Source organism: Leucoraja erinacea, chromosome 9 (genome assembly GCF_028641065.1).
Source record: "Leucoraja erinacea ecotype New England chromosome 9, Leri_hhj_1, whole genome shotgun sequence".
In the NCBI taxonomy this organism is placed as follows: domain Eukaryota; kingdom Metazoa; phylum Chordata; class Chondrichthyes; order Rajiformes; family Rajidae; genus Leucoraja; species Leucoraja erinaceus.
In genome coordinates, this window is record NC_073385.1 from 21,808,356 (window position 1) to 21,836,281 (window position 27,926).

The 27,926-nt window shown below is 43.1% G+C and overlaps 1 protein-coding gene across 1 annotated transcript in view; it reads right to left on the minus strand.

Moving 5' to 3' along the window:
• The window catches only part of LOC129700597 (synaptotagmin-16-like), a 117,190-nt gene that overhangs the window by 39,175 nt on the left and 50,089 nt on the right, over window positions 1–27,926 (minus strand). Inside the window, exons 2-3 of the mRNA XM_055641216.1 lie at window positions 16,024–16,203; window positions 7,310–7,912 (exon numbers count right to left, since the gene is read on the minus strand). Of these exons, the coding sequence (XP_055497191.1) occupies window positions 7,310–7,912; window positions 16,024–16,203 (783 nt within the window). The remainder of the gene's footprint in view (window positions 1–7,309; window positions 7,913–16,023; window positions 16,204–27,926) is intronic.

Sequence of the window (27,926 nt, forward strand, 5' to 3'; positions counted from 1 at the left end):
GGAATAGTCGGGTCCCCGCACAGGGAAGAGATTAACGCTTTCCCCCACAGCCCCCCACATATACACAGCTAAAAAAATAAATAAAAACTGACTCAAAGACATACATTTAACAAGACAAAAATAAAAAAAGACAGACGACTGTAGTCGAGCCGCTGCCATTAGGCGCCGCCACTCCCAAGCCATGAATAAGCCAGATCTGAATCCACACCACCAAGTCATCTTGAATCCCATGCATCTTAATCTTCTGGATCAGCCCAACATGAGGGACCTTATCAAAAGCTTGACTAAAATCCATGTATATGGCACCTACTGCCCCACGACAGCACCTGCTGCCGGACGTGATGAAAGCTATCTATAAAAAGGTAGGGTTTCACATTTTTGGGTCCTATTAGACATCAGATCCAGGAGGATCTGTGGCACACAACAACAGTGATGCTAAAGGGGACTGAGCCGCTGCACACATTGGGGCCATAGTTATGATTACGTATTCCATTAAACTTTCACTCACACCTTTGGCATAATCGTTATAATATTTTACAATGAGGAGGATTTATATGCACACAGTTATCATCAGTTTACTGGTTTCCTGAGAATACACTGTAGTGGAGCTGCCAAATAGTCTTCCCTGGGGAAGGGACTCGCAGACGGCAGCATAAGCTGCAGTCTCCAGAAGTTGCACTTTGTTTCATGGTGTAATGACAGCAACTGTTGGTAGTTTTATAATTGCAAAATCCAGCCCTCCACGAAACACTCCACAATCGCTCTCTGCAGAATAGTTTTCATAGAACCAAACAGGCTATTTGGCCCAACTTGTCCATGCTAACCAGTTCAAGCTTTCCATGGCAACTCCATTGTTCAGCACTTCAGTAATCCGTGTATACCTCAACGTTTCAAGCGCTTACCTATACACATTTAAAATGTTGTCAGTAACTCTGCTTCAAACACACTGCTATGCAGTGCGCTCCAAAAGTTACCACACTCTGGCTGAAGAAGATTGCCCTCATATCCCCTAAATATGTCCCCTAATTTTGTCTACCTCTGATATGGGGAAATGTCTCTTGCAGTCTACCCTGTATGCCCTTCATAATTTTATTCACTTCAATCATGTCCCTTCTTAACGTCCTTGGAGGTTAGATCTAACCTCTGCTCACAACTGGGCAGCACAGTGATAGGGTTGCTGCCTCACAGTGCCAGACCTGAGACCTGACCTCGTGAGCTATCTTTGTGGAGTTTGCATGTTCTCCCTATGACCAATAGACAATTGACAATAGGTGCAGGAGTAGAGCCAGCACCACCATTCAATGTGATCATGGCTGATCATCCCCAATCAGTACCCCATTCCTACCTTCTCCCCATATCCCCTGACTCCGCTATCTTTAAGAGCCCTTTCTAGCTCTCTTGAAAGTATCCAGAGAACCGGCCTCCACCGCCCTCTGAGGCAGAGAATTCCACAGACTCACAACTCTCTGTGTGAAAAAGTGTTTCCTCGTCTTCATTCTAAATGGCTTACATCTTATTCTTAAACTGTGGCTCCTGGCTCTGGACTCCCCCAACATCGGAAACATGTTTCCTGCCGCTAGCATGTCCAAACCCTTAATAATCTTATATGTTTCAATAAGATACCCTCTTTTCCTTCTAAACTCCAGAGTGTACAAGCCCAGCTGCTCCATTCTCTCAGCCTATGAGTCCCACCAAAGCGGGAATTAACCTTGTAAACCTATACTGCACTCCCTAAATAGCAAGAATGTCCTTCCTCATATTTGGAGACCAAAACTGCACACAATACTCCAGGTGTGGTCTCACTAGGGCCCTATACAACTGCAGAAGGACCTCCTTGCTCCTATACTCAACTCCTCTTGTTATGAAGGCCAACATGCCATTCGCTTTCTTCACAGCCTGCTGGACCTGCATGCTTACATTAATTGACTGAAGAACAAGGACCCCCAGATCCCGTTGTATTTTTCCTTTTTCCAACTTGACACCATTTAGATACTAATCTGCCTTCCTGTTTTTGGTAGCAAAGTGGATAACCTCACATTTATCCACATTAAACTGCATCTGCCATGCATCTGCCCACTCACCCAATCTGTCCAAGTCACTCTCCATTCTCATTGCATCCTCCACACAGTTCACACTGTCACCCAGCTTTGTGTCATCTGCAAATTTGCTAATGTTACTTTGAATCCCTTCATCTAAATCATTGATGTATATTGGAAATAGCTGCGGTCCCAGCACCAACCCTTGCGGTACCCCACTAGTCACTGCCTGCCATTCTGAAATGGACCCGTTAATCCCTACTATTTGTTTCCTGTCTGCCAACCAATTTTCTATCCTTGTCAGCACTCTACCCCAATACCATGTGCCCTAATTTTGCCCACTAATCTCCTATGTGGGACCTTATCAAATGCTTTCTGAAAGTCCAGGTACACTGCATCCACTGGCTCTCCCTTGTCCATTCTCCTAGTTACATCCTCAAAGAATTCCATAAGATTAGTTAAAGATGATTTCCCCTTCGTAAATTCATGCTGACTCGGACCGATCCTGTTTCTGCTATCCAAATGTGCCGCTATTTCATCTTTTATAATTGACTCCAGCATCTTCGCCACCACCGATGTCAGGCTAACTGGTCTATAATTCCCTGTTTTCTCTCTCCCGCCTTTCTTAAGAAGTGGGATAACATGGCCACATGGGTTTCCTCCAGGTGCTCTGGTTTCCTTCCACATGGTAAAGACATGTGGGTCTGTAGGATAAGTAGCCTCTGTAAATAAAATGTGTATGGAGTGGATGAGAAAGTGTGATAATGTAGAACTGGAGTGTTCAATGGATGGCGTTGAGTTGGTGAGCGAAGGTCCTGTTTCTATGCTGTATCTCTGAACTGATCAGTGCCATCCCAGGCACCAACCTCGTCAATTTCCTCTACACCCTGTCCAGCATTGTCGCATCCTCTCTAATATCACGCACGGTGACCAGCACTGTACACAGTACTCCAATTGAGGTCTGATGAAGGTTTAGTAAACTTGGGGCATAACCTTCTTAGTTCTGTGCTTTCTCCTCACTATGCGTAGGTGTCACCTTGACAGATTTTTCCTCTGAGTTAAGATTTTGCGATCAGACTGCAACTATTTCCGGCTTTGATTTACTACTTTCATTGCAATTATACATTTCCATTCATATTATATCACAACCGTCAAAACTTCAGTCCTTATCTCATCTCTGTCCCAATTCAAAAATGTGACTGGATATTCAACAACCCATAAATAAGAGAGAATTAGCATCTGGTTTAGATTTTTTAAAACCTTTTAGGTGAGTTCACAAGCTCTTGCACTGAATTTTTAATCCAGAAGGACTCACAAAACTATAAATCGCCAAAGACTATTTTAATGAGACAAATGTAACTATTTTCTGGAACTTAATCAATACTCCCACATCCCCATTTTCTCTCAATTTAAGATATAAAACAATATTAGTTTTCAGTCGTACCGATGGCTGGTTATTTTCAAAATATATTGGTGTGAAAATGACACAAAATGTTGCTTTGCACCACATGCAGTGATTTGAAACTAGCACCTATTAACAGACGGACCCCATATATTCTGCCTTCTACCGGCAACGCCTTATTGCGTTCTCGCCAAAATAACAAGATTGTAATCACTGGCATGCGGACTTGAATCAAATTTAGCCCATTTGAAATAGGTCTACACCCTGCAATGCAAGTGACCAGATGTGTGCAATAAAACACTGCTCCTTGGGTGGCTGCACTTTCAGTAATCGCCAGACGCTGTGTACACATTACCCTTCTATAATTACCACTCGGTGGCATGGTAACTCCGTCATTCAATGAGTACACAAAAAAAAAATCAGACCTACAAAATACATTGTAGAATTAAATCAATCAGTTGATTCTGATTAATAGTTATAGCTGAGCAGAGGAAAATGCAAGTAAGCTTTGTCAAACCAAATATATGGCCGCTGAGCCCCTTGCAGATATTAGCTGAGTTTTAATACTGCATACATGTTCACCCGACGCCGATGATCCAGCTTCGCGGCAGAGGGCCTGAGAACATCGAGTTGGCCTAGGAGGCCACATATAGACCCCGACCTCGGGTGGACTATGAGGGGGAGAACTGGATATTTTTAGTGCCTTCCCTCACAGTGAATTCTGCTGTGGGGGGGACGTTTCATGTTGATTTCTATAGTGTACTGTTCTGTGTCTTTTTTTCTTTTTCTCTTTTTTTTGTTTTGTATGGATTTATTGACATTTGATCTGTTCAATTAATTTAATCAATCTCTGTAAAGCAATTTGGTTCAAATACTGGTTTTGTTGAAAAGTGCTATATAAATAAACATTATTATTATTATTATTACTACTAATTTATTGTCAAGTCCCAATGATATAAGTTAATAAGTGATTGGAGCAGAATTGGGCCATTCGGCCCATCAAGTCTGCATGGCCATTCAATCATGGCTGATTGAATGGCTGATATCGTTCAGGTCATACAGGTCATCAGCATTTCGGCTAACATTGCATGGTCCCACATGTACCTGAAAAAGACAATTACCAAGGCAATCTGAATGCACCCTTTACGTGTAAAATAATCCCACGGTAAGATATTTACTGGTGCTCTAAATTGTATTTGGTGCTTTTCTTTCTGCCCTCTATTTTATCTCACAATGTAGATTTCAGCGGCATTGTAAAGACATCTTTTCACTGCTAAACATGCCAAAGCAAGTCCTTGGAATTTTCTTCTTCAAAAGGGTCCAATATTTGAGACGTCCCCAAAGGGAATTCTATAGCTTCGAGGGGGGAAAGCGACGGGGTAATAGAGGGGTCCCAGACATGTCCAGTCTCCATTGATAAACGTCAGTTGTCAGAGCCCTCACATCCATAGGTACTGCAGTGGCAAATGTACTCTTAAACCTAGAAACATTGGTGCAGGTGTAGGCCATTCGGCCCTTCGAGCCAGCCATTCAATATGATCATCGCTGATCATCTAAAATCCAGTACCCCATTCCTGCTTTCTCCCCATATCCCTTGATTCCGTTAGTCCTAGTCTTGTATCATGGCTGCACATATAACTCTATCGCCTGCATCCTTCTGGAATGTTGCAATTCTCAATATTCCAATGAGCAGGGAATGTCAAACAAAGTTACCCTCCCCCGCATCATATTAATGGTGGCAGCCCATAAACAATGAAGTTAGCACTTTGCAACACCGTCACTTGGCAGTAGGATTACTTGTTTCCCTCTATTTTAGTCAACCGGCCACTATGCCTCGCAAAATGCTACTTCCCATTTCACCCATTTAGCTCAACTTTCTGTTACATACAGCTTGCATGTAATTTCCCCATCTAATGTAATCTGTTATGCACCCAAATTAATTTCAATGAAGCTTACACTACAAAGCGAGCAGGTCCAACAATCTACTGGTGGTTCCACAATTCGTAAATGTTCAATCAAACTGCTTGATATAAATAGTGATGTTTTCAGGCACTGGTTTCAGGAATCTGATTTTGATTTAAGTTTCCTTTCTGTCTTGCAATACTTGAATGTGTTTTTCGTAACAAAAAAATGTTAAAGGAAAATCAGCTGCACTTAAAATACACCACATAGAAGCAATGATAAAAGCTATCGGCAAAAAACATGAACAAGATTCATTAGCAAGCAATGACTGCAGATAATAAAAAGTGCAAAGAATAAATATTATGAATTAGCTGAAATGCATTAACAAAGAAAACCCATCAGTGATTTAAAGACAAACTGCAAGTTTACTTGAAAGTTGATTTTGCAGGTCTATATTAAGGAAGAGATCAACTTTAATTTCAATGTATTAGATTATTTAAGCTAAAATGAAGGTGAGTCAAAGCCCGATTGGATTTTTGAATTTGTGTGATTTAAATCTAGCCGATTTAATTTTAATGAGTTATCACTGGCATTAAAGTCATTCTTATTGGAATCCCACTTCCAGGCTCAGCAAGGTTACTTTATTACTGATGGGCAAAAGCCCGAGATTTGGTTTAGTGGTGGCATTTTCAAAACTGAGTTGAAAGATTTGAGTTTCAATCCATGTAATCATTCAAGATTTACAATCTCAGAACTAGGTTGACATCCAATGGAGTATTCTCATCCGGATAAAGGAGCCATTGGCTCAGTGGCAGCATCCTGATGTTGGTCTGATTTTAGATGATCAGCCATGATCATATTGAATGGCAGTGCTGGCTCGAAGGGCCGAATGCCCTACTCCTGCACCTATGGTTCTATGTTTCTATCCCCACCTCTGAGGGACGGAGGCTTGGTAATAGTGATCACCTAACAATTCTAATAGGTGAAGACTGGAGCTCTGGCCACAGATAATGTGTGATACATCTGAAGAATGTATGCCAGCCAATCCTTCCATCTTTAAAGGCAAATGGGCCTCTTTAGCCTGAACACGCATTTGGAAGGAGGTATTATAAAGATAAAATCCACGAGCAACAGCAAGCCATTCAGCTACTCTTTATCTTTGTGTGGCTAAGGAAGGTAATGTGTATGTCTGTTGGTCAGGAGTTACTGGGTTAGCACATAATCAAGGAATGGAACTAGATATAACTATTCAGTAAGGACTGATGGATATTTTAAAAGGTTAACCACATTCACAAAATCTTTAAAAAAAACCCCATCTTTTGAGGAAATCAATCAGATTGTTTTGCTCCAGGCTTTATTGAGACGGTTTTCCTTCCTTAACCTAGGACAAGAGACAGCAAGGAACCATTGAGGCAGGCGCTATGTTATTACGTTGGCAGGTGATAATGGAAAAGAGGATGTGAACTAAAGTACTTCCCAACACTGTTAGGAAGCCCTATTACAATAATTGGAGGCGTTTTTCTTAATTACATACCAAAAAAAATTCTTGTTATGCAAACAAGTAATGCAATTATAGAAATGGCAACATTTTAGTTGCTGTACAATTTACAATATCAACAGAATTTCACACCCTCAATGATTCCACCATCTCCCACCAACAGATGAGCTTCAAATGCCAACAGCATTAGAACAACAGGAATTAAAATAATAATTCCCACTCCAATTTAACAATTACTTGCAATACATTTTATGTAACTAATCTAAATTAAAATAAGTACAAAACAAGATTCAATTCTATTCTTTACCGACAGTAACATGGATTTTAAAGCATACTCCACTCTGATTATATCATAAGCAATAATGGACTCCTGTAGTTTAAATAAACTGGTGAAAGAATTAAAGATAGCAGAAAGTGTCATTTATACAATTATTTCATGTCTTAAGTGGGAGCTTCTCCTTTCCATCTTACCTGGCTTATTTTCCATAGAATTTCCAACATCATCATATACTGGTTCAGGTATAATATCGACATAGATGTGACTGGATCCATCCTGATCATTTACCTTCCCAATTTCTTCTGGAATGGCAGCCAGATCACTAGAAGATTCTGAGTCATAAGCATCCATTTCGGTATACGCAATGTCCTTTCCAGCCGTTGAATCTAATCCATTGCATAACCTTAAGTTTTCATCTTGCAAATTTTGATTTGTCGCAACATCAATAGAATATGTTCCTACCTCAGTGTTCTGGTAATCCAAAGTTTGCAACTCATCGCTCAACGCTGCGTGTAAATCACCTTCTGCACATTTTTGTTCATTGTCAGCAGCACTTAAAACTGGATCCGTTACCTGGACAGAATGATGCTCCTGACTCTCTTGCTCTGCTTTTGTTGAGGAGCCTGGTGGCCCAGTGTTCAATGTCTGATTAGGTGCACCTTGGTGAAGATTTAGCTTTAGAAATGCAGAGGAAATGGAGCTCCCAGCTTGTTGGAATGATTCAGACATCTGAGACATCCATGATGAGAGAGTCTGTGTGGTGGGATCCTTCTTTGAAATTTCTTCCGAAGCCATAACTAGTAAAAAGCACACTCCTTCATCACCAGTGGTCCCAATGTTTTAATGTGTGTCAACTACAGAATGAGGATCATAATCAATTAACACACGATCACCACCGAGAAACAACCACCAGTCCACCAAGTGGGAAAACAAACCAGGGAAGGCCGGGCCAAAAGAGAAATAAGAAAAGCCAATACACATCAGTCAAGAGCCAGAATTAGAAAAATAGTGATCCTCACCAACATACACCAACTTCAGATCGATTGACATAGAAAGTATTAATTCGAGAGGCCTGCTTTACTCAGTTCAAATAATTTCCCAAGTAGAAGGTAAATGGAATAAATATGAATTCTGCAGATAGATTCCAATAAATGTAATCCCATTAAAGAACTGAAAGAGAGGCTTCAGATCCAACCAATGAGTTAGCAAAGGTGAGCTTCACTTGCCTTAGAGGATGGATAAATTAGCTGTTATCTTACATAAAAATCTTTGCTCTAGAATTTCTAAGTGTACAGCATTGGTGAATTCCCCAGTCTACACAATCCAGCACTTTCTGGTTGGTCTTTGCAGCAGACAACCCTCTTCCACTGTGGGAACTGGCGGTGGCGGCACGACTCACCCGTTGCAGCGGCCCCTACAGCCTGCCTATCGTTTTTATTTTAATATATTTGTCTAGTTAAATGTAATTGATGTGTATTTTTTTATCATGTCTTTAATTGTGTTTATGTGGGGGGCGGGGGTGGAGGGGGAAACTGTTTAAAATCTCTTCCCTGTCCGGGAGACCCAACCTTTTCCCTGTCGGGTCTCCGTTGTCGTTGGGGCCTAACACCGTGGAGCGGCCTCCAACTTGAACGACCCGGGGGCTCGGGAAACTGCAGAGCTGCGGACTACTCACCATCGTGGGGCTGGCCGGCCTCGGAGTGTGGGGAGCGGTGGTGACTCGCTGCTGCGATACGACTCCTGGGGCTCGGAAGCTCCAGCAACGCAGCCGCAGGTCTGGTGGACTGGGACATTGGGAGCTCGCGGGTCCGGGGGGAGAGACCACTTCCCGGAGCTCCCGCAACGCGACTTCTCCAGCCCGTGTCGCAGGGTTGGAAGACCCGGAGCGGGGCCGTATATCGCCCGGTGCGGCTTCATTGCCGTGCGACATGCCAGCGTCCGCCGGGACCTCCAACCTTGTTACTTTAGACCGGGAGCGGGGCTGTAAATCGCCCGGCATGGCCTAAAATGGCCGTGGGACTTAGCATCGCCCGCCTGGGGCTTGGATATCGGGAGAGAAATGGAGAACAGGGGAGAGAAAAGACTTTGCCTTCCATCACAGTGGGTTCACTGTGATGGATGTTTGTGTGAATTAAATTGTGTGTATGTCTGTAGGAAACTGTTTTTGTTTGTATGGCTGTGGAAACGGAATTTCGTTTGAGCCTCACTGAGGCTCAAATGACAACAAATGGTATTGTATTGTATTGTATTGTATTGTATTGTAGGAAAAGGCCAGAACAAAGCAGGGTCAGCAACAGATGACCAACGAAGGCTAAAGCCCATAATGGCACACAACATATGAACGTTGATCTCTCTAATTTCAAGTAACCTCTGCATTTGCTCTCTCTCCACCCCTCCCCCACCCTAGTCGCCCTACTGGTTCCACTTTTGCCATCTTGCTATCCCTCCATCATCAACTCTTCCCGGGCCAACAATAGGCCATGATGGGCTACACTTTACTTGGGCTCCCCTTTACTTAGTCTGAAGAAAGGTCCTGATCCAAATCATCACCCTTTTTTCTCCAGAGATGCTACCTTTCCCGCTGAGTTACTCCAGAACATTGTATCTATCTTCATGGCATAATAGGCCTCATAACTGTCCCCCCCCCACCCCCACCCCCACTACAAACTAACCAGTAGTCTCCAAGAGTCATAGTTTGCTCTTCTGGACCCCGGTCTCAGCAAATCGAGCAAAGATTCTTACTCACCAGAAGAATTGACTGCTTCTTTTTCACTTTATTTGAATACTTTTCTTTATTTAGTAAAAATACTGAAAATATTGTGGGCAACTTCAGTAGCAACAATCAAAAGAAATGGTCAGTATTTTCACTGTACATCCACCCCAATCCACCAAGACAGCTATAAAAACACTTATCAAACGGTACATTTCCCCTCATCACCATATTACCTGGGCAGAGAAATTAATAGCATTTACAACAAAGTTGCCATCAGCTATAGTGATGACAAGAGTTTGTGTTGGCTTGAGGCAATTCTGCCCACAAAGATCCAGTGATCTCGGTAACGTGAGCTTCCCCTTCTGGTGTAGGTTACCATCAGATGGTTGAGACTGAGGTCCCTAGCAAGTAGCAAGCGTGATCCATTTAAGCAGTCAAACACTGAGGAATTCACACAGGCAGCAAGCCAAGAAACATGATGCATATTATTTGGCTAACATGTTGCACAGATTGCAAAGTAATATTTAGAACACAATTTTACAACAGAGGCTAAAGTATCAAAAGTTTCTTTAAAAGCAATAAAATATCTATTATTGTAAAAATCTGTAATATTCTGAAAGATATATCTAAGGGAATCACAATCCATAAACATAAATTGGTTTATTTAGGTCCAGATGATTTGCTGACCTGTCATTTTACCTTAACAAGACTTTAAACGTCCATAATTCTTGCAAAAATAATTTTTCAGGATCTGAAATTTTCATCAATTAGAAGACGTGTGGAGATTATGGTGGAGAAAACTGTGAAACAACACAATCTGTGAAGGGGCAGAAAACTGTGATGGCACCTTCTCAATGTCTCCAACCGAACACATGCGTATTCCACAAGATGTTGACAATTTCACAGTGTGATGACATTGGAGGGTGCCTGTTTTATCATCATTCCAACTGCAGCATCTGGGTCCTTATTAATTGGCACAAAACTAATGATTGAATGCACAGAGTCCAAGCGCTGTACAGGCAGCATAATTGATGTTTGTATCATTATTAATGCAATAATCATGAGATTATCTTTATGCACAGACAGAATCGTAGAGTCCTTATGATGTGGGAGACCATTCAGTCCATCAAGCCTTTACCAGCATTTTGTTCGATTCCATCGTTTCCCCAAGGCTTTGCAAATTGTTTTCTCTCAATTGGGACCCTTGACTGACTCTGTAAGTGGTAAATGGTTGTCAGTTCCCATCACACTGACAACCATTTCAGTTACATGTCATCACCATATTCGGTGTTTTGCCTCACAGCCCTCACTACATATTTAATGATGACTTTAAATCTGTGCTCCTTGGTCCTTGAACCATCTACTGTTGGGGACAGCTGCCCTGCGTGGGGTCTCAGCCACACTCAGCCTGAACCTGGGGCTGATTGCAGTTCGTCCTGGACCAACTCACTGTCAACCAGACCCTAGAGTCCACCAGATGCCAGGCCAGGTACAGGGAGACAGAACAAGGTCATCTGCTCTAATCTTGTACTTGGCATCCCTCACTCCAAGAACCATTCTAGTAAGTTTCGTAGGACCTTTCTAATACCTTCGCATCCATCCCAAAATGCGCAAACAATAGACAATAGAGGCAACATGGTTCAGGACTAATCAACATTTTCTAAGAGACTTAAGAAGACACAATAGACTGTAGATGCAGGAGTCTTGAGTAAACCAAAACAAACTACTGGACAAACTCATTGGATCAAGATAAACTTGCTTCTAGTCTTATCCGAAGACTGTTAGTTTCAAATTATGCTTTTGCTGTATAATTCTACCACCCAATAGAATGCCATCCCTTTTTGTCCCCCGGTACGATGTACAAACTTTAGTGTTCGGACATTAAAAAAATGAATTGATGACATAAAGAGAAGTGGACAATGTTGCATGAACTTAAAATAAGTTTAATTTAACGTGATTATTGGTTTGTAAAGATCAGCAAACACACAGCAGGAGGAAAGCCATTGGGTTTTTGTTCTAAGAGTTTATGGAAGGAGGGTGAGGATGTTGCTAGGATTCGAGGGTCTGAGCTATAGGGAGAGGTTGAGCAAGCAGGGACTTCCTTGGATGGCAGGGGGATGATAGAGGTGTATAAAATCATGAGTGGAGTAGACTAGGTAAACGCACAGAGTCTCTTCCCCAGAGTAGGAGAATCGCAAACCAGAGGACATAGGTTTAAGGTGAAGGGGGAAAAGTTTAACAGGAATCTGAGGGGCAACTTTATCATACAAAGGGTAGTGGGTGTATGGAACGAGCTGCCAGAGGAGGTTGTTGGGGCAGGGACTATTGCAATATTTAAAAAACAATTAGGCAGGTACATGGGTAGGACAGGTTTGTAGGTTTGGAGGGTCTATTTCCATGCTGTATGACTGTGACTCTATAAGGGGAAGGATCAATGATAAAGAAGGTAAAAAGGAAACATTTGCCTCTCCAGACGAGGTTTTTAACTACAGGAAACTAAAGTACTTGTGTGAAGAGACCTTGAGCTTTGAACACGTCAATGACAATTTGAATAAGATTTTATCAGGAAAACATTGAGTAGGACAACATGACCAGATGTTCCTCTCTTAGTTCTCAATTACTATTCCTTCCAACCATTAGATTTTGTGGAGGAAAGAACATTAGATTTTGCAGGTAGACAAAAATGCTGGAGAAACTCTTTCTGAGTGACAGTGGGATTTAAAGACAGTGGCTGCTCGCTGAGATTCCTGTGGGATGTAAAAAATAGAACCTTGTTCTTTGAAATGAGATGTCGACAATGAAATTCCAGTGCTGAAACAGAAATTGACATCTTTACCATTTTGCCTACCACTCAAGAATCACGTCCTTGGGAGTTGTCCTTTGTTGATTGATTGCATAACCTTAACCACCAAACACCAAAGCAAATACTTTTGGTGGTCAAAGAGTATATTTATGCTGTTCAATGGAGTGTTGGGAAAGCTGTGTTCGAGCACAAACACGCCATTTGTTTTCTTTGGCAAGACCCACTGGTTTCTGTTGGGTCTCAGGGAGGGCGAGCAGGAAACAGACCTGCATTTTCCAGGCCATTGACAACAGTTTTCAGGATCAGTAAAACTGCAAGTGGTGACGTCTTTGGCAATAAGCTTTCTTTACACCAATAATACTCCATCAGCTTTTTTAGTTTGGTTGACAGATATGGCTCTGAAACAGGCCCTTCGGTCCACTGAGTCCATGCCGACCAGCGATCACCGTACACTAACACTGTCTTACAAACACTAGGGACAATTTACAATTTTACCGGAACCAATTAACCTACAAACCTGTACATCTTTGGAGTGTGGGAGGAAACCGGAGCACCCGGGGAAAACCCATGCCGGTCATAGTGTGAACGTACAAACTCCGTACAGACAAGCACCTGTGGTCAGGACCAAACCAGGGTCTCTGGTGCTATAAGTCAGCAACTCTACCGCTGGGCCACCATGCCGTCACTGCCCGCCCATCAGATATGCACTAGTGCTGCTGCTCTGGAAGGGGCGACATTCTCTCACCGGTTTTACTCTGTCAGTATGACAAGCAATGAGTGAACCTGCCCCAGTTGCTAATCTAAATCCTTTGAGTTCTCAATTTTAATTCCCATCTACAAAATAAGAATTTCTGGCAGGCATACTGGGAATAGCTCGAGGCCATTGGGCCAGTCAAAAGACACAGGAAGAATTCCTGAGCATGATATTGTGGCGGCCTGAGCCAGTTTGGTATTGAGCCAGTTGGTCGGGCTCGAACTCTCGCATGGACCGGGCGTGACCTGGGCCAATCAATCACGCGGTCAGGGGGGCAGGTCACAGGTGGTTGGAATTCAAAAGCGGCAGTTGGAATCCGAAGGATTGGCAGTTGGAGTGGAACTCGAGTGTGCTCATGAGCAACGGCACAGTAGCAGTAAAATAATGATGGGATGAGCGACGGGGCTGTGTTGGTTAATTATTAAACAGAGTGTTTGCACAACGCGTGGACCTCTACAATATCAGGAATACAAACAGTAGATTTGGAAAATCTTTAACATGGGATATTTCCCTCTCCGAGTTAGATAAGGTTAAGGGAGGATGTTTCCAAAACTAAGAAATGACTGGAGAAGTTGCAACGACAATTATAAACTTGAAGGAAAGGATTATTGAGAAGAGGTTTTAAGATACAATTAGAATGCAGATCGCTCCATCATATGGCTACTTGAGAACAGGAGAAAGGGTTTCATCAACTTCAACCAAGATGTCAAAAACTGTGCTGACACACAACAGACAAATAGTCTCGAACTGGGCAATGATTTCCATCAATCTTCGAAGGTGCAATACTCAGAGAAGCGAGTGGGCAGATTTATTGGCTACAGGACATCTTCTGGCAGCTTAAGGATGAATCATCATCTGCAGGGGGGGGGGGGGGGGGGGGGGGGGGGGGCGCAGACAAAGAGAACTGGTGGGGTGGGAGGGGTTACAGAAATATACTGTAAACACACACGCGCACACATACATACACACACACACACACACACACACACACACTACTGTAAATTACAGCGAGGCTTGCTTTGCAGACTAGCACAACTTGGAATTAATATTTGTCGGGTTATTTGCTTTGTTTAAATATTGAATTTGACAATGATATTCTGGCTTATTTCAACTGCAGATTTCAAGGCATGACAGCTTTAAAAAATAAACCTTTGTACTTGACGGCAGCTGAGATGTGAATTAGTGCAATTATTCTAACCTGGCAGCAATGCATAACAGCGCAGAATTATTAAAGTACAATTTTACCGTATCGCAAAAATAACTCTAATAATTGTGCTGCTGGTGCTATTGTGCACTGATGCTACAGAGATAAACCTGGCCCAGTGTCCAATGCTCATCTCAGAGTAGGTCATTCAAAAATGACACTAAAATCATTCATCGGCGATTAAAATCTTGACAAAAAAATTGATCTGCAGCCAGGATCTGCCGGCTCATGTCATGATTGGATATAAATACAAATCAATGAGCCTTATTTAAAATGTTTTTTAAAAATTGCAACAGTTGAAAGTTAATACCTGCATGCAATCTAAGGAGCCCCAGACACAAACAAATCAATGGCAGACTCATAATGGAAATAAATGTTAACTATTTCATAACAAAGTACGGATCACACATGCAACTGGTGTTCCAGTGGACAGGCTCATCATGACTTATCTTCCAGTACCCAAATATCTATATTGCTGCCTAAGAAAACTTTTGCCATTGATAACAGGGAACAACCAATGAAAACTCTCAATCAGTCTTGCTACCATAACATCTATCTTGACAGAGATGTTAAGCCATTTAAATGATAAGCACCTTGATTGAAATAACAGGCTGAACCATTCTGGAGAAACTCAGCGGGTGCGGCAGCATCTATGGAGCGAAGGAAATAGGCAGCGTTTTGGCCCGAAACGTTGCCTATCTGCTTGGCTCCATAGATGCTGCTGCATCCGCTGAGTTTCTCCAGCATTTTTGTGTACCTTCGATTTTCCAGCATCTGCAGTTCCTTCTTAAACAGGCTGAACTATTCATTCGCTAGTTACTTGGAATAATATTCAACCAGAGACAGGAGAGGATATTATGACTCAGTATTACTCTTTATAAAATGCCATCTCTAAATTTCAAGCCATTAATTTCCATATTACAAATAATTAGCAGCTTGTTATAGCTAATCAATTGACAGCTCTCTCAATAACAATGCCAATGTTGTTAGTCATAGATCACAAAGCATCTTAACTGCAGATAATCTCTTCAGTCCACACAGTATATCAAACAGCCATTTTATAACAATCCTATTTTATTCTAACCCAAGACACTGCCCCTCACCGAAACGTTGGGTGTAACTTACATTAACCTTCGGGCCTACTTGTCCAAGCCAATCGAGATGCCTAATGAGCTCATTTTGTCCGGCATTTAGCTGAAATCTCTCTAATCTTATCCGATCCATACCTGTCCAAATGCTTTTGAACTACTGAGATTGTACCTGCCTCTCCCATCTTCTCTCGTAGCTTGTTCCAAATACCCATCTCCCATTGAAATTCCTCCCTCTCAGATTTCCTTTAAATAAATTCCCTCTTGACCTTTAACCTCCGTCCTCTAGTTAAAAGGAAGCCCACAGATGTTCAGCACCACGTTAAGAAATAAGCACAAGACTCACCGAGGCCCTTGTGGATTCCAGCTTTCTCGCGTACTCGCTTCCTTTCTCGCTTCAGTTCAAGGCATGGGAGGCCTCCAATTTTCTCAAAGCACAGTTTTTTGTTGATGAAGAGGAACAGAACTGCCAACAAGACAACAAAGACTCCAACTGCAGACAAAAACCCAATGGCTTCTGGTGTGACTACAGAGAGAACAAGAGTAAAATTAATCAATTGAAGATGAAGATATTTCAATACGATCCAGTTTTTGCTGCTTCTCCTTATCTACTCTCTGCCACAGAGGGTAGTTGAGGCCAGTTCATTGGCTATATTTAAGAGGGAGTTAGATGTGGCCCTTGTGGCTAAGGGGATCAGAGGGTACGGAGAGAAGGCAGGTACGGGATACTGAGTTGGATGATCAGCCATGATCATATTGAATGGCGGTGCAGGCTCGAAGGGCCGAATGGCCTACTCCTGCACCTAATTTCTATGTTTCTATTTCTCCTTCTCCTTACATCTAACCTCATCCTCTAAATGGAGAAGCGGTTAACTTTCATCTGAGCCCACTGGTGTCTTATAAACCAACCATTTGGATTGACGTGACCCAGAGCTAGTCAGTTTTCTGGCTGAACATGACTTGCCTCTGGCATCTCCCAGTAAGAGCAGTCATTAGGAATTATGAGCAACGACTCATTTGCCATCAGTTCCCAGTGCCTAGACCTGGAAAGCACAATGTAATGTGCCATGAAAATATGACAATTCTAAAATAGTTTAACACTGTACAAAATCAAAATCTGAATAAATGTTAGCTATAATGAGAGGCTGGACAAACTTTGACTGTTTTCTCTAGGACGTAGGAGGTTGAGTGGATACCATATAGAAGTATACAAAGGTGGCACAGGGGAGCAGGATGTAGAGCTGCTGTCTCACAGCGCCAGAGATGTGGGTTCAATCCTGACCTCAGGCGCTTTCTGCATGGAGTTTGGTCGCCCTGTGACAGCGTGTTTTCTCCCGGTGCTCTAGTTTCCTACCACATCCCAAAGGTGTGCGGGTTGGTAGTTTATTTGGCCTCTGTAAATTGCCCCCGCATGTGTACTGATTGTGGATGGTCAGCCATGATCACATTGAATGGCCCACTCCTGCACCTATTGTCTATTGTGTAGGCAGTGGATGTAAAAGTGGGATAACACAGAACTACTGTGAATTGGTGATCAATGTCCAGCTTGGACATGGTGGGTTGTAGAGCCTGTTCCCAGGCTATTTCTCTAAACTATGAGAGGCACAGATGAGGTAGACAGTTAGAACCTTTACTCAAACACAGGATGCTTATTTGTGTGGAGTAAGGGCTTAAAAGCTGAATTTGTGAGAAGACTGTACACAAACATCCATCCATGTCCGATGATTTAGCTTTGATACTAATGGTACAAATCCACCCCTGCAACGGACTGTTCCAGCTTCTACGGTCAGGCAAACGCCTCCGTTGCTATGCTGTGAGAACGGAGAGGTTGAGAAGGTGTTTCTTCCCAGAGGCCATTCGGACTGTAAACTCCAATCTCACCAGGGACTAACTTTACTATACCACTCTATTGCTTTTTTTTTTTTTTAATTGCTGTTTTTTCCCTTTTTCCTTCCGCCCACAATATTTAATATGGAAAAGAATATGTGATTCTGTTACATTCTGTTTGTAGTTTGTTTGGTTGTTTGTTTGTTTGTCTTTTTGCACAAAGTCCGCGAGCATTGCCACTTTTCATTTCACTGCACACCTCGTATGTGTATGTGACAAATAAACTTGACTTGACTTGACAATATCAAACAAATCTTCTGATTCTGATCACTGGCAATTTGAATTTTCACCCTGTGTGAAATGAGAACAGCGTGGGAGTAAAATTACGGTTCCCTCCCATAAAAAGCTCTTCAAATATTTCCAGGTCCTTCCAGCTCCTAAAGAGACTGATGACATTTTCCTTTTCATACTAAACTACTATTTACTCATCAGGCACTGAACGTTACAGTTAATTGTTAAATGCTAACCTGCCAGATTTAGGATTATGTTGTAGACTGGTGTGTAGGTGGAAACTCAAATTATATTGTGTATCTTGATAACGATTATGAAATGATTAATTGCCCACTTAAGTTCCCAATTATATGAGCGCCGTGACATTATGCTCATTGCTCAAGGATGCAATAGTGCGTGCAACTTAACCCCCTTTGAATACTGAAGGTAGGACGTCTAAAGATTTTAGCTCCTTCCCCTGACCAGCTGAATTGCATGGAGGTTAGATATAATAAAAAATAAACTGCAGATGCTAGTTTGTACCAGATATAAAGGGACCTGATACATCACTATCCATTTTCGGCAGAGATGCTGTCTGACCCGCTGAGTTACTCCAGCAGCTTATGTCTTTGCACACCGGTTAGTTAGGTCATGCAACAGCAACCTGCACACACAACAACATGCATTTCAAGCAATGAAGCCAGGATCATTCACTTATGTGGGGTCAAGGGGCTCATTCAAGCAAAGGCAATGATGGAGAGGCCTGGAAAGCTCAAGCTGAGCATAAGACTTATTAAAGAATGCATGGCCAAATTGGGACCCAACCTTAAAGTTTCCTGTGGTCACCTAACCACAATCTTAAACATTTGTCCCCTTTATCATGGGCACACTATGGCTGCAGTGTACTCCAGCTAAAAGTCACTGCGCATCAACTTCCTTCAACTGTATCGCTAAACCACTTGAACAAGAACCTGGGCAAGGCCACCAGCATAATCAAGGACCAGTCTCATTCCGATCACTCCCTCTTCTCCCCTCTTTCCATCAGGTAAGATGTTTGAAAAAACACACCTCCAGATTCAGGACAGTTTCTTCCCAGCTATTATCAGGCAACCAAACCATCCTCTCACCAGCTAGAGTGCGTTCCTGACCTCCCACCAACCTCATTGGAGACCTTTGAACTATCTTTAATCGGAGTTTATCTTGCAAGAAGTGTTGCACCTTTCACCTGTACACTGTGGACGGTTTGATTGTAATCGTAGAAAGTCTTTTCTTTAACTGGATATCATGCAGCAAAAAGCTTTACACTGTACCTCGATACACATGACAATAAACTAAACTCAACTAAAACTAAATCGCAGAGCATCCTGACTTGTACAGACGGCATCACTCTGTCCTCACTGGTTTAAAATGCTGTAATTCCCATTCATCAGCAATAACAGACGCTGGCGACAGTTCAAGAAGGTGTCCCACTCCTACCTTCACAAGGCCACTTGCACAATAAATGCTGGTCTTACCAATGGCCTTAGCAATGCAAATATACTGGGAATGAACTAAAGCAGGCCTCTGAAATTTGCCACTCTCACACTTAAAGTTGAATATTCAGATTGACGCAACCTTTGTTGCACTACCTCCCGTAAACAAAGATATTTGGGAAAGTGCTGGAACCTGCCTGGTGAACGATTATTGATAAATCAATTTAAATCCAATTTCCAATTTAAATACAATTTACCACTCCCTCTCCCCAAAGTATATTTATGAAAATGCCCCAGGTGAATGTTCTCACACGAAGCTGACACATGCATTGAAAACAATTTCCTGCTGATGTGGTCCACGTTATTTATATTGAATACAGAGAGAAGCTGCACCCGGGATTTATTCTTTTGTATCTTGATTGTTAACCAGGTTACAGAGCAGCTACACTCTTGATACAACAATATTAACAGAGAGATAGTAGAGTGGAGCTTGTATAATAACTTCACTCCTTCACGTCATTGTCCGTCATCCACATCAGTGTTCTTGTCCAAGAAATCATGTGGAAAGGAATAAGATGACCCTTCCTGACCTTTCTGCCCTTGAAATTCTTCATTGCCTGGGTCAGGACACATGAACACGAGAACAGCACCTCATAGTCTATTTCTCCAGTTTAAAGAAATAGCTAATTTTCTTTGTCCTGCACCACTCCAACTTCACATTTCATTCCTCCTCTTCTTTCCTCATCTGACACCCTTCTGTCTCCTTTTCACCTCTAGCCTTTATCACTATCTCCACCCATCCGCCAATCACCCCCTTTCACCTGTATCCACCTATCACTTGCCAGGGTTTACCCCACCCCTACCTCTAGTTTCCATTTTGCCCTTGGCATCATGCTCGGCAAGGGCATTGTGGGCTGAAGGGCCTGTCCTTGTGCTCTACTGTTCTATGGTCTGCGTTTCAGTTCCATCCACCACCCAGGCTGAGTTTTTCTTTGTTTTCGTACAAACTAACCTGCTGGACATGTTCTACATTCCTTTGTCTGCATTCTCCCTCTCTAACCACCATTATTTAAGTTTGATGATCAAGGGACCATGTTCTCCCAACCGGACTACCCCCATGGACCCATCACCGTGACAACCTTGCTCACAGCTTATCCCCAGGAGAACCTATGTCCCTCCAACCCACCGCCACCCTCCCTGTAACTTAACACCAACTTGTTTCTCACCTTACTAGTTCTGACAAAGAATCTGGTATGTCAGAAATGATAGACGGTGTAAAAGAGTCTAAAAATTGACTTTGCAGAGGGAAGGAGCAACATTAGTACACAAGGTTTCAACAATCCAAACATGAACTACTAAAGGAGCAATGAAAACAAAAAAGAAGAAGGTTTTATATGTTTGTAAAATATGTAATTTTGACTATTTTACTAAGATTCTGGCATTCCCTGCAGCCCGCTTCCCAATTTCCCCAAGCGATCATTTAGCAATATGTTAAGTGCAGTAACATAATTGCAAAGAAATTCAGTGGAGTCCAGTGTTACAGCAATCAATAAGCGATTTATAGCACTGGGTCCTTTGGTTAAACAGTCACAGCTTTACTGGAATAACATCCCAAAGCACACAGTTTCTCCAGCGACTGTTGCTAAATCATTTAGACACAGCCAACTTTATTAGCCAGGAGGGAAGGAACTCTATGACTATGTACGTTTGATCACCTGTCAGAGCGCGGCCATGAAGTGCAAGCAGGGCTGCTTTCTCACCATCTGCATGGATTCCAGCCAATTAAGATTCTGTAGTATCATGAATCAATGCTGGAAAAATCCACAAGGGAGCAGCTGCAGTTTAACTGAGGATGAACAATCCATATATATTAAGTAAATGATATTGCATAACTTTAAAATCAACATTCTCAGTCAGTGCTTGAAGATCCCTCTCATTCCTCACTAGCCAATGCTAAACAACACTGTGGTACCTGTTGGGTGGTTATTTGTGCGTTGTTATGGATCAATTGCAGCTTGGGAAATATTTTTGGCATTGATTTATCCGAGGGAGTTTGTTATCACAATTATTCCCCTCCTATTTGCACAGTGGCTCAGCTGATACAGTTGCTGCCTCACAGTGCCAGAGATGCAGGGTTTTTTTCTGTCCTTGGGTGCTGTCTGTGTGGAGTTTGCACGTTCTACCTGTGACCACGTGGATCACCCCCTACATCCCAATATCGTGCAGGTTTGTAGGTGAATTAGCCACTGTAAAATTGCCATGAATATGCAGGGAGTGGATAAGAAACTTGGATAGCATTGAACTGGTGTGAATGGGTGGTCGATGGTCAGTGCGGACATGTTGGGCCACAGGGCCCGTTTTCACACTGTATCTCTAAAAAACCATGAATAAGATTAGATCAGTCTGGTATTTATTTTTGGAGGGGGGGGTCAATTTCAAGGATAACTTTACTATTTGCCTTCTATAGGTGTTCAGGGGGAGAGGTGAGGGAGGGAGTGACTGAGGGTAGGGAAAAAGGAGATGGAGGGAGAGGTGAGGGAGGGAGTGGAGGATGGGAGGAGGAGAGGGGAGAGAAGGAGGGAGAAAACGAGGGGAGGGAGTGTATGAGCCACGCCTGCGCAGTTGGTAGCTATGGGTGAGTGGTGGATAATTGCGTTGGGGGAATGGGTTGCATTGGGGGAATGGGTGAGTGTTGGAAACGGGTTGCGTGGGGGAAACGGGTTAGTGGTGGAATATGCGTTGGGGGAACAGGGCCCAACGGGTCAGGGGGGTAGGGAGGGGAGAAGGGTTATGGAGGGTGGGGAGGGAGTGACTGAGGGTAGGGAGTGACTGAGGGTAGAGGAAAGGAGAGGGAGGGAGAGGTGAGGGATGGTGTGGAGGAGGGGATGAGGAGATTGGAGAGAAGAGGGAGGGGGAAGAGGAGGGGGAGGGAGTGTTGGGGGATGAGGGGAAATGAGCCGCGTCTGCGCAGTTGGGGTCTCTGGGTGAGTAGTGGAAAATTGCATTGGGAGAACGGGTTGGGTTGGAGGAAAGGGTGAGCGGTGGAAAGGGGTTGCGTTGGGGGAATGGGGGAGTGGTGGATTATTGCGTTGGGGGAACGGGGCCCACCGGGTCCCATTTGGGCCAGTCCTTATAAAATTCTTAAGGGATTGGACAGGCTAGATGCATGGAAAATGTTCTCGATGTTGGGGGAGTCCAGAACCAGGGGTCACAGTTTATGAATAAGGGGTAGGCCATTTAGGACTGAGATGAGGAAAACCTTTTTCACCCAGAATCTGTGGAATTCCCTGCCGCAGAAGGCAGTGGAGACCAATTCACTGGATATATTCAAGAGAGTTAGATATAGCTCTTAAGGCCAACGGAATCAAGGGATATGGGGAGAAAGCAGGAACTGGGTACTGATTTAGGATGATCATCCATGACGGTACTGGCTCGAAGGGCCAAATGGCCTACTCCTGCACCTATTTTCTGCGTTTATATGTTTATGGGAAATTGTGTATTGGCAATAAATTCGAGCCATGCCAACAATGCCTATACTGCAAATCAGAGGAAATATAACCACATAAATCTCAATGCATGTCAAAGAGTTCAAACTTGTCTTCCTGTTATAATTTATCTCTAATAATTTGCAGCATTAAATAATGTTTGCTTTACACATGCTCACTCCAAACCAAAAGGTAAATATAGCCTTTCATGTTTATCATTTGCCATACATTGGTCTTGATTTTACTGCCTAAATTACATCTATTTTATTGAACTCCTATAATGCTCAATATGTTATCAGCATTAGTCTCACACAAAAACCAGCTCACCTCAGCCTGGCTTTCAACACACTGCTTCATTTGCACATTAATTGCCCATTAAATTTTCCCTGCAATGACAAGGACAGTACTTCGTAGTGCAGGTATCATCCTAATGAGGAGATTCAGACTTTTTGCAAAACCATGCAACCTACTAGGCCCAAGCGAGAAATAATTAAAATTGATCAAATTAACAAATTGTGGCTAGAAATTAAAGGAGGAATAATTACAAATATTCACTTGCTTTTCCATCATTTATTTCATTTCCATCACAATTAAGGGTGCAATACCAAATATTGCAGAGAAACAGAGTGCCTTTCCACATCTTCATGAAGCTCGCAGGTTAGCAGAGGAGGTGGTGCAGGCAATGTGTTGGACAAGTATTATTGCACATTTGTCCATTGTGCAGTAATACTATCCAATGCTGCATTTGGAGGTCTGGCATTATTCAGTAAAGCATTTTACTACACATCACTGATGTGGCCTACTATTCAGCAGAATTCGTAATGCCTTAATTAGCTGTAGCATGGTAGTTCATATTGGAAGTGTGCTTGGCTTACATGTACTGATTTGCTCACCTGCTTACAGGAAAGACGTGATAGCACTGGAGTGGGTACAAGAAGAGCTATGAGAATTCTGCTAGGAATGGAAGTTTGGTTTAAGGAAAGATTGACTAGGCTGCATTGTTTTCTTTGGGACAAAGGTAGTTCAGGTAGAGATTTCAATGAGATGTATTAAATTAGGAAAAGTCTTGCCATAAACAATTTATTTCTATTTTTGCAGAGAGGAACATCCGAGGAACGTAATTAAGCCCTTGCTCCAAAAAGACCCTTGACGACTGGTTGAAACTTGAAATCAGGCTTGCTCTTCTACCCAGATGAAAATCAAAGTCCTACAGATGCCGGAAATAAAAACAGAAAGTGACAAAATGATCCTGGCCTGAAACATTAACTCTGTTTCTCTCTCTATAGATGCTGCCCAACTTACTGAGTTTTTCCAACATTTCCTGTTTTTGTTTGTCGTCTCCCAACTTCTGTTTACAACTTCAAACTTGGGCAAAGTTACATGCAAGTCCTAATCAGTTTACAGTGTAAAATACCACTTCCAATTTATTGTCCAAATCCAGAGCATTGGAGCTGGCTTCATGGAGAGAGTTCTGGGGTCTGTTACTGCACAAGTATTAACAGTGGACTTGCAATTGATATCTCCCTTCACACATTGTTTTGTGCCCGCTATCTAATGCTTAATGAAAAATACAATGCTCTAGTTGAGTGCAAGACAAGAAATTAGGACATTTAGAACATTTGGTAACTCATGAGTCCTCCAAAAATCACTCACTAAATTCTTGTAAAATTTCAGAATTTCAAATTTCCATTGGTCATCGGGCCATAATGTCTCTCATGACAACATAACAGACTGGACCCTACATGTACACCATGGGATGCTGGCACAGTTACTCTGAAATGTATTTGCCACAAAATTATTTCCAAAATAATTCAAATAATTATATTCAAAATTAAATGCGGCGGCGCGACTCACCCGTTGCAGCGGCCCCTACAGCCTGTCTGTCTTTTTTTTATTTTTTGTCTAGTTAAATGTAGTGTTTGGTGTTTTTTAATAGTATTTTTAAATGTGTAAATGTGGGGGGCGGGGAGGGGGGGGGGGGGGGGGAAACTGTTTAAATCTCTTCCCTGTCCGGGAGACCCGACTTTTTCCCTGTCGGGTCTCGGCTGTCGTTGGGGCCTAGCACCGTGGAGCGGCCTCCAGCCTGAACGACCCGGGGGCTCGGGAGACTGCGTAGCTGCGGAGCTGCGGATCTGCGGACTCACCATCGTGGGGCTGGCCGGCCTCGGAGCGTGGGGAGCGGCGGTGACTCGCTGCTGCGACTCGACTCCTGGGGCTCGGAGGCTCCAGCAACGCAGCCGCAGGTCCGGTGGACTGGGACATCGGGAGCTCGCGGGTCTGGGAGGAGAGAGAGAGACCGCTTCCCGGAGCTCCCGCAACGCGACTTCTCCAGCCGGTGTCACGGGGTTGGAACAACCCGGACCGGGACCGTACATCACCCGGCACGGCTTCATGGCCGTGGGACTCACCATCGCCCGTGGGGGTTCCAACCTTGGACTTTCAGACCGGGAGCGGGGCCGTAAATCGCCCCGCGCGGCCTAAAATGGCCGTGGGACTCATCATCGCCCGCCTGGGGCTTGGACATCGGGAGAGACACGGAGAACAGGGGAGAGAAAAGACTTGCCTTCCATCACAGTGGCTTCACTGTGATGGATGTTTGTGTGAATTTAATTATGTGTATGTCTGTAAGACAGTGTCTTTGTTTGTATGGCTGTGGAAACAACATTTCGTTTGAGTCTCACTGGGGCTCAAATGATAATAAATTTGTATTGTATTGTATTGTCATTGGATTTAAAAGTTGTTTGACATTTTTCTAAAGGAGCCAAGAAGAAAACTTCAAACTAACATAATATCTGGAGGTTAATTAAACAGATTTTCAATCTGTTTGACTTCACACGTTTTTCCTGATATAGTATCCCCCTCCTGTTACAACTGTAAAGACCTCATAAAATAAGGACATATCTTGGTTTGGGCCACACTTATGGAAGACATTGAGGTTTATGTTGAAGGAGGATGCCTGCAAAATCATGGACAAATAGTAGTTATAATAATAATGTTTAATGATAAATAGTAATACTACAGAAGCAAGTTGGTCCTTCAAAGCTATACTGGCACTGTGAGGATGAGTGTTACTCCCTGGCCCTTCCCATTCCCACACTGGCCTATTTGTCCTTGGCCTCCACCATTACCAGAGTGAGGCCACAATACAAACTGGAAGCTTCTGCTTAAGTATGAACATTGACTTCTCTAAGGTCAGGTAACCACTATACCCCCTACCCATCGTTCTATGACCCAGCATTCCCTATCCCAACACACACACACCTTCCTTTCCACTCTCCCAACATCATCCAGATCCTTTCTCCTCTTCCACGCACTCATTCCAAAGCCCTCTCCCTACTACTGCCTCAACCTTAATTTTTCTCCCCAACCCCCCTCCTGTTCCCATCCACCCACCATCTCTCCATGGTTGTACGTTTCATCCCTCACCTTCTTTCCTTCCCCCACCTAACTTATCTTCCAATCAACCCTTCTTTACCTGGATCCATCTAACATTAGCTCTTGCCCCGCTCCTTCCCCTCAACGCATTCCACCAGCTATCTCCTTTCTCCTCCATCAACAGTTTGCTTTGTATTCCTTGGTTCTTTCTAGCAGACTTTTTCTTCTTGACAGAACTGATCACATTTATTTTCGGAATCTTCCTCCACTATTCCATCAGGCAAAGACCATGCTGTGTGTAAGAAACTATTCCCCGTATGAAATCTTGGTCCTCAGTCCTCTTACATCTGTGTTCTCAGGTTCTCAATCCCTCTACTGGTGGGAAAATCTAGGAACTGTGCGATTCCAAGTTCTGAAATCAATGAAAGCCAATGACTCAAAGGGCCCAAGTAGATAAACAAATAGTTTATTCGACATGGGTTCATTGCAACTGCAAGTTATTGGAACGAGATTGTAGTTTCAGTGGTGAAATGACTAGAGTTTGTAGCTCATACACACAGAACACAAGCAGATCGAATACCTACTCAGCATGTTGAAATGCACTAATTCCCAGCAAGTTCAAGTTAGAGGCTACACTCTCACATGTATGTTCAACCATACCCACAGAGTCCTATCAACTGGTTCCCCCGTTTCCCTTTAATCCCCCCCACTTTACCCTCCCCGGTCCCATTCATCCATATCACTCCCTCAGGCTTTATTTTCACTCCTCCTCTTCATTCCTTAACTCACGCCCTTTTATATCTTTTTCAATTCTGGCCTTTGTCATTAATTCCATCCATCTGCCAGTCATGCCCCCCCCCCCCCCCCCCGCCTCCCGCTCACCAGGCTTTTCCCCAACTCCACCTCTCTTTTGAAAGCAACAAAAAGCTGGAGTAACCTAGCAGATCAGGCAGCATATCTAGAGAACATGGATAGGTGATGTTTCAGGCTGGGAGAAGAGTCCCGACCTGCAACGTCACCTGTCCATGTTCTCCAAATATGCTGCCTGACCCGCTGAGTTACTCCAGCATTTTGCGCCTTTCCTTGGTAAACCAGCATCTGAGGTTCCTTGTTTCTCACCCTCTCTTTACCAGCTTTCTCCATCAGTCTGAAGATGGGTCCCGGCTCGGAAATGTGGACTGTCCATTTCCCTCCTCAGATGCTGCCTGACCTGCTGAGTTCCTCCTGTGTTTTTATTGTGTTTAATTAAAATATAGCTCGGCATGTGTTCTTCTGCAGTTTGTCTGCAAACTGCTTTAGTAATTTAACTCGATCATGTTCCGCATGGAATGAAATCTATTTTTAGGCAGGTTCACCCATTAACTCTTGACTCCATCTCATGAATGTGCTTAACAAACCACACAAACCGCACCTTGAGAAATCTGAATTCCACGTCTCTGAGTCACAACATTTTAAGGTGTCTAACAAAATGACTAAACAAATGATTGCAATGTGCTCACAACATTAAACTACAAACAGAAACTGATAACTCGGTTATAATAATAATAATAATAATAATAATAATAATATTATATTTTATTGTCATTGCACATAAGTACAACGCGATTTGGGTATGCAGCTTCCATCCGACATCATAACTTAAGTAACTACTAAAATTTAGGTTTAGATACCCCGGGAACATGGTTTGTACAAAGAACGTTATGTAAAAGCAGACTAAAGTGCAGATGTGTCTGTGTGATGTGACCATCCGAGGGAGACAGTCCGTGGGGGTGGGGGGGGCCTTGTTAATGGTGCTGCCAGGAAATTCAAACAAAATGCCA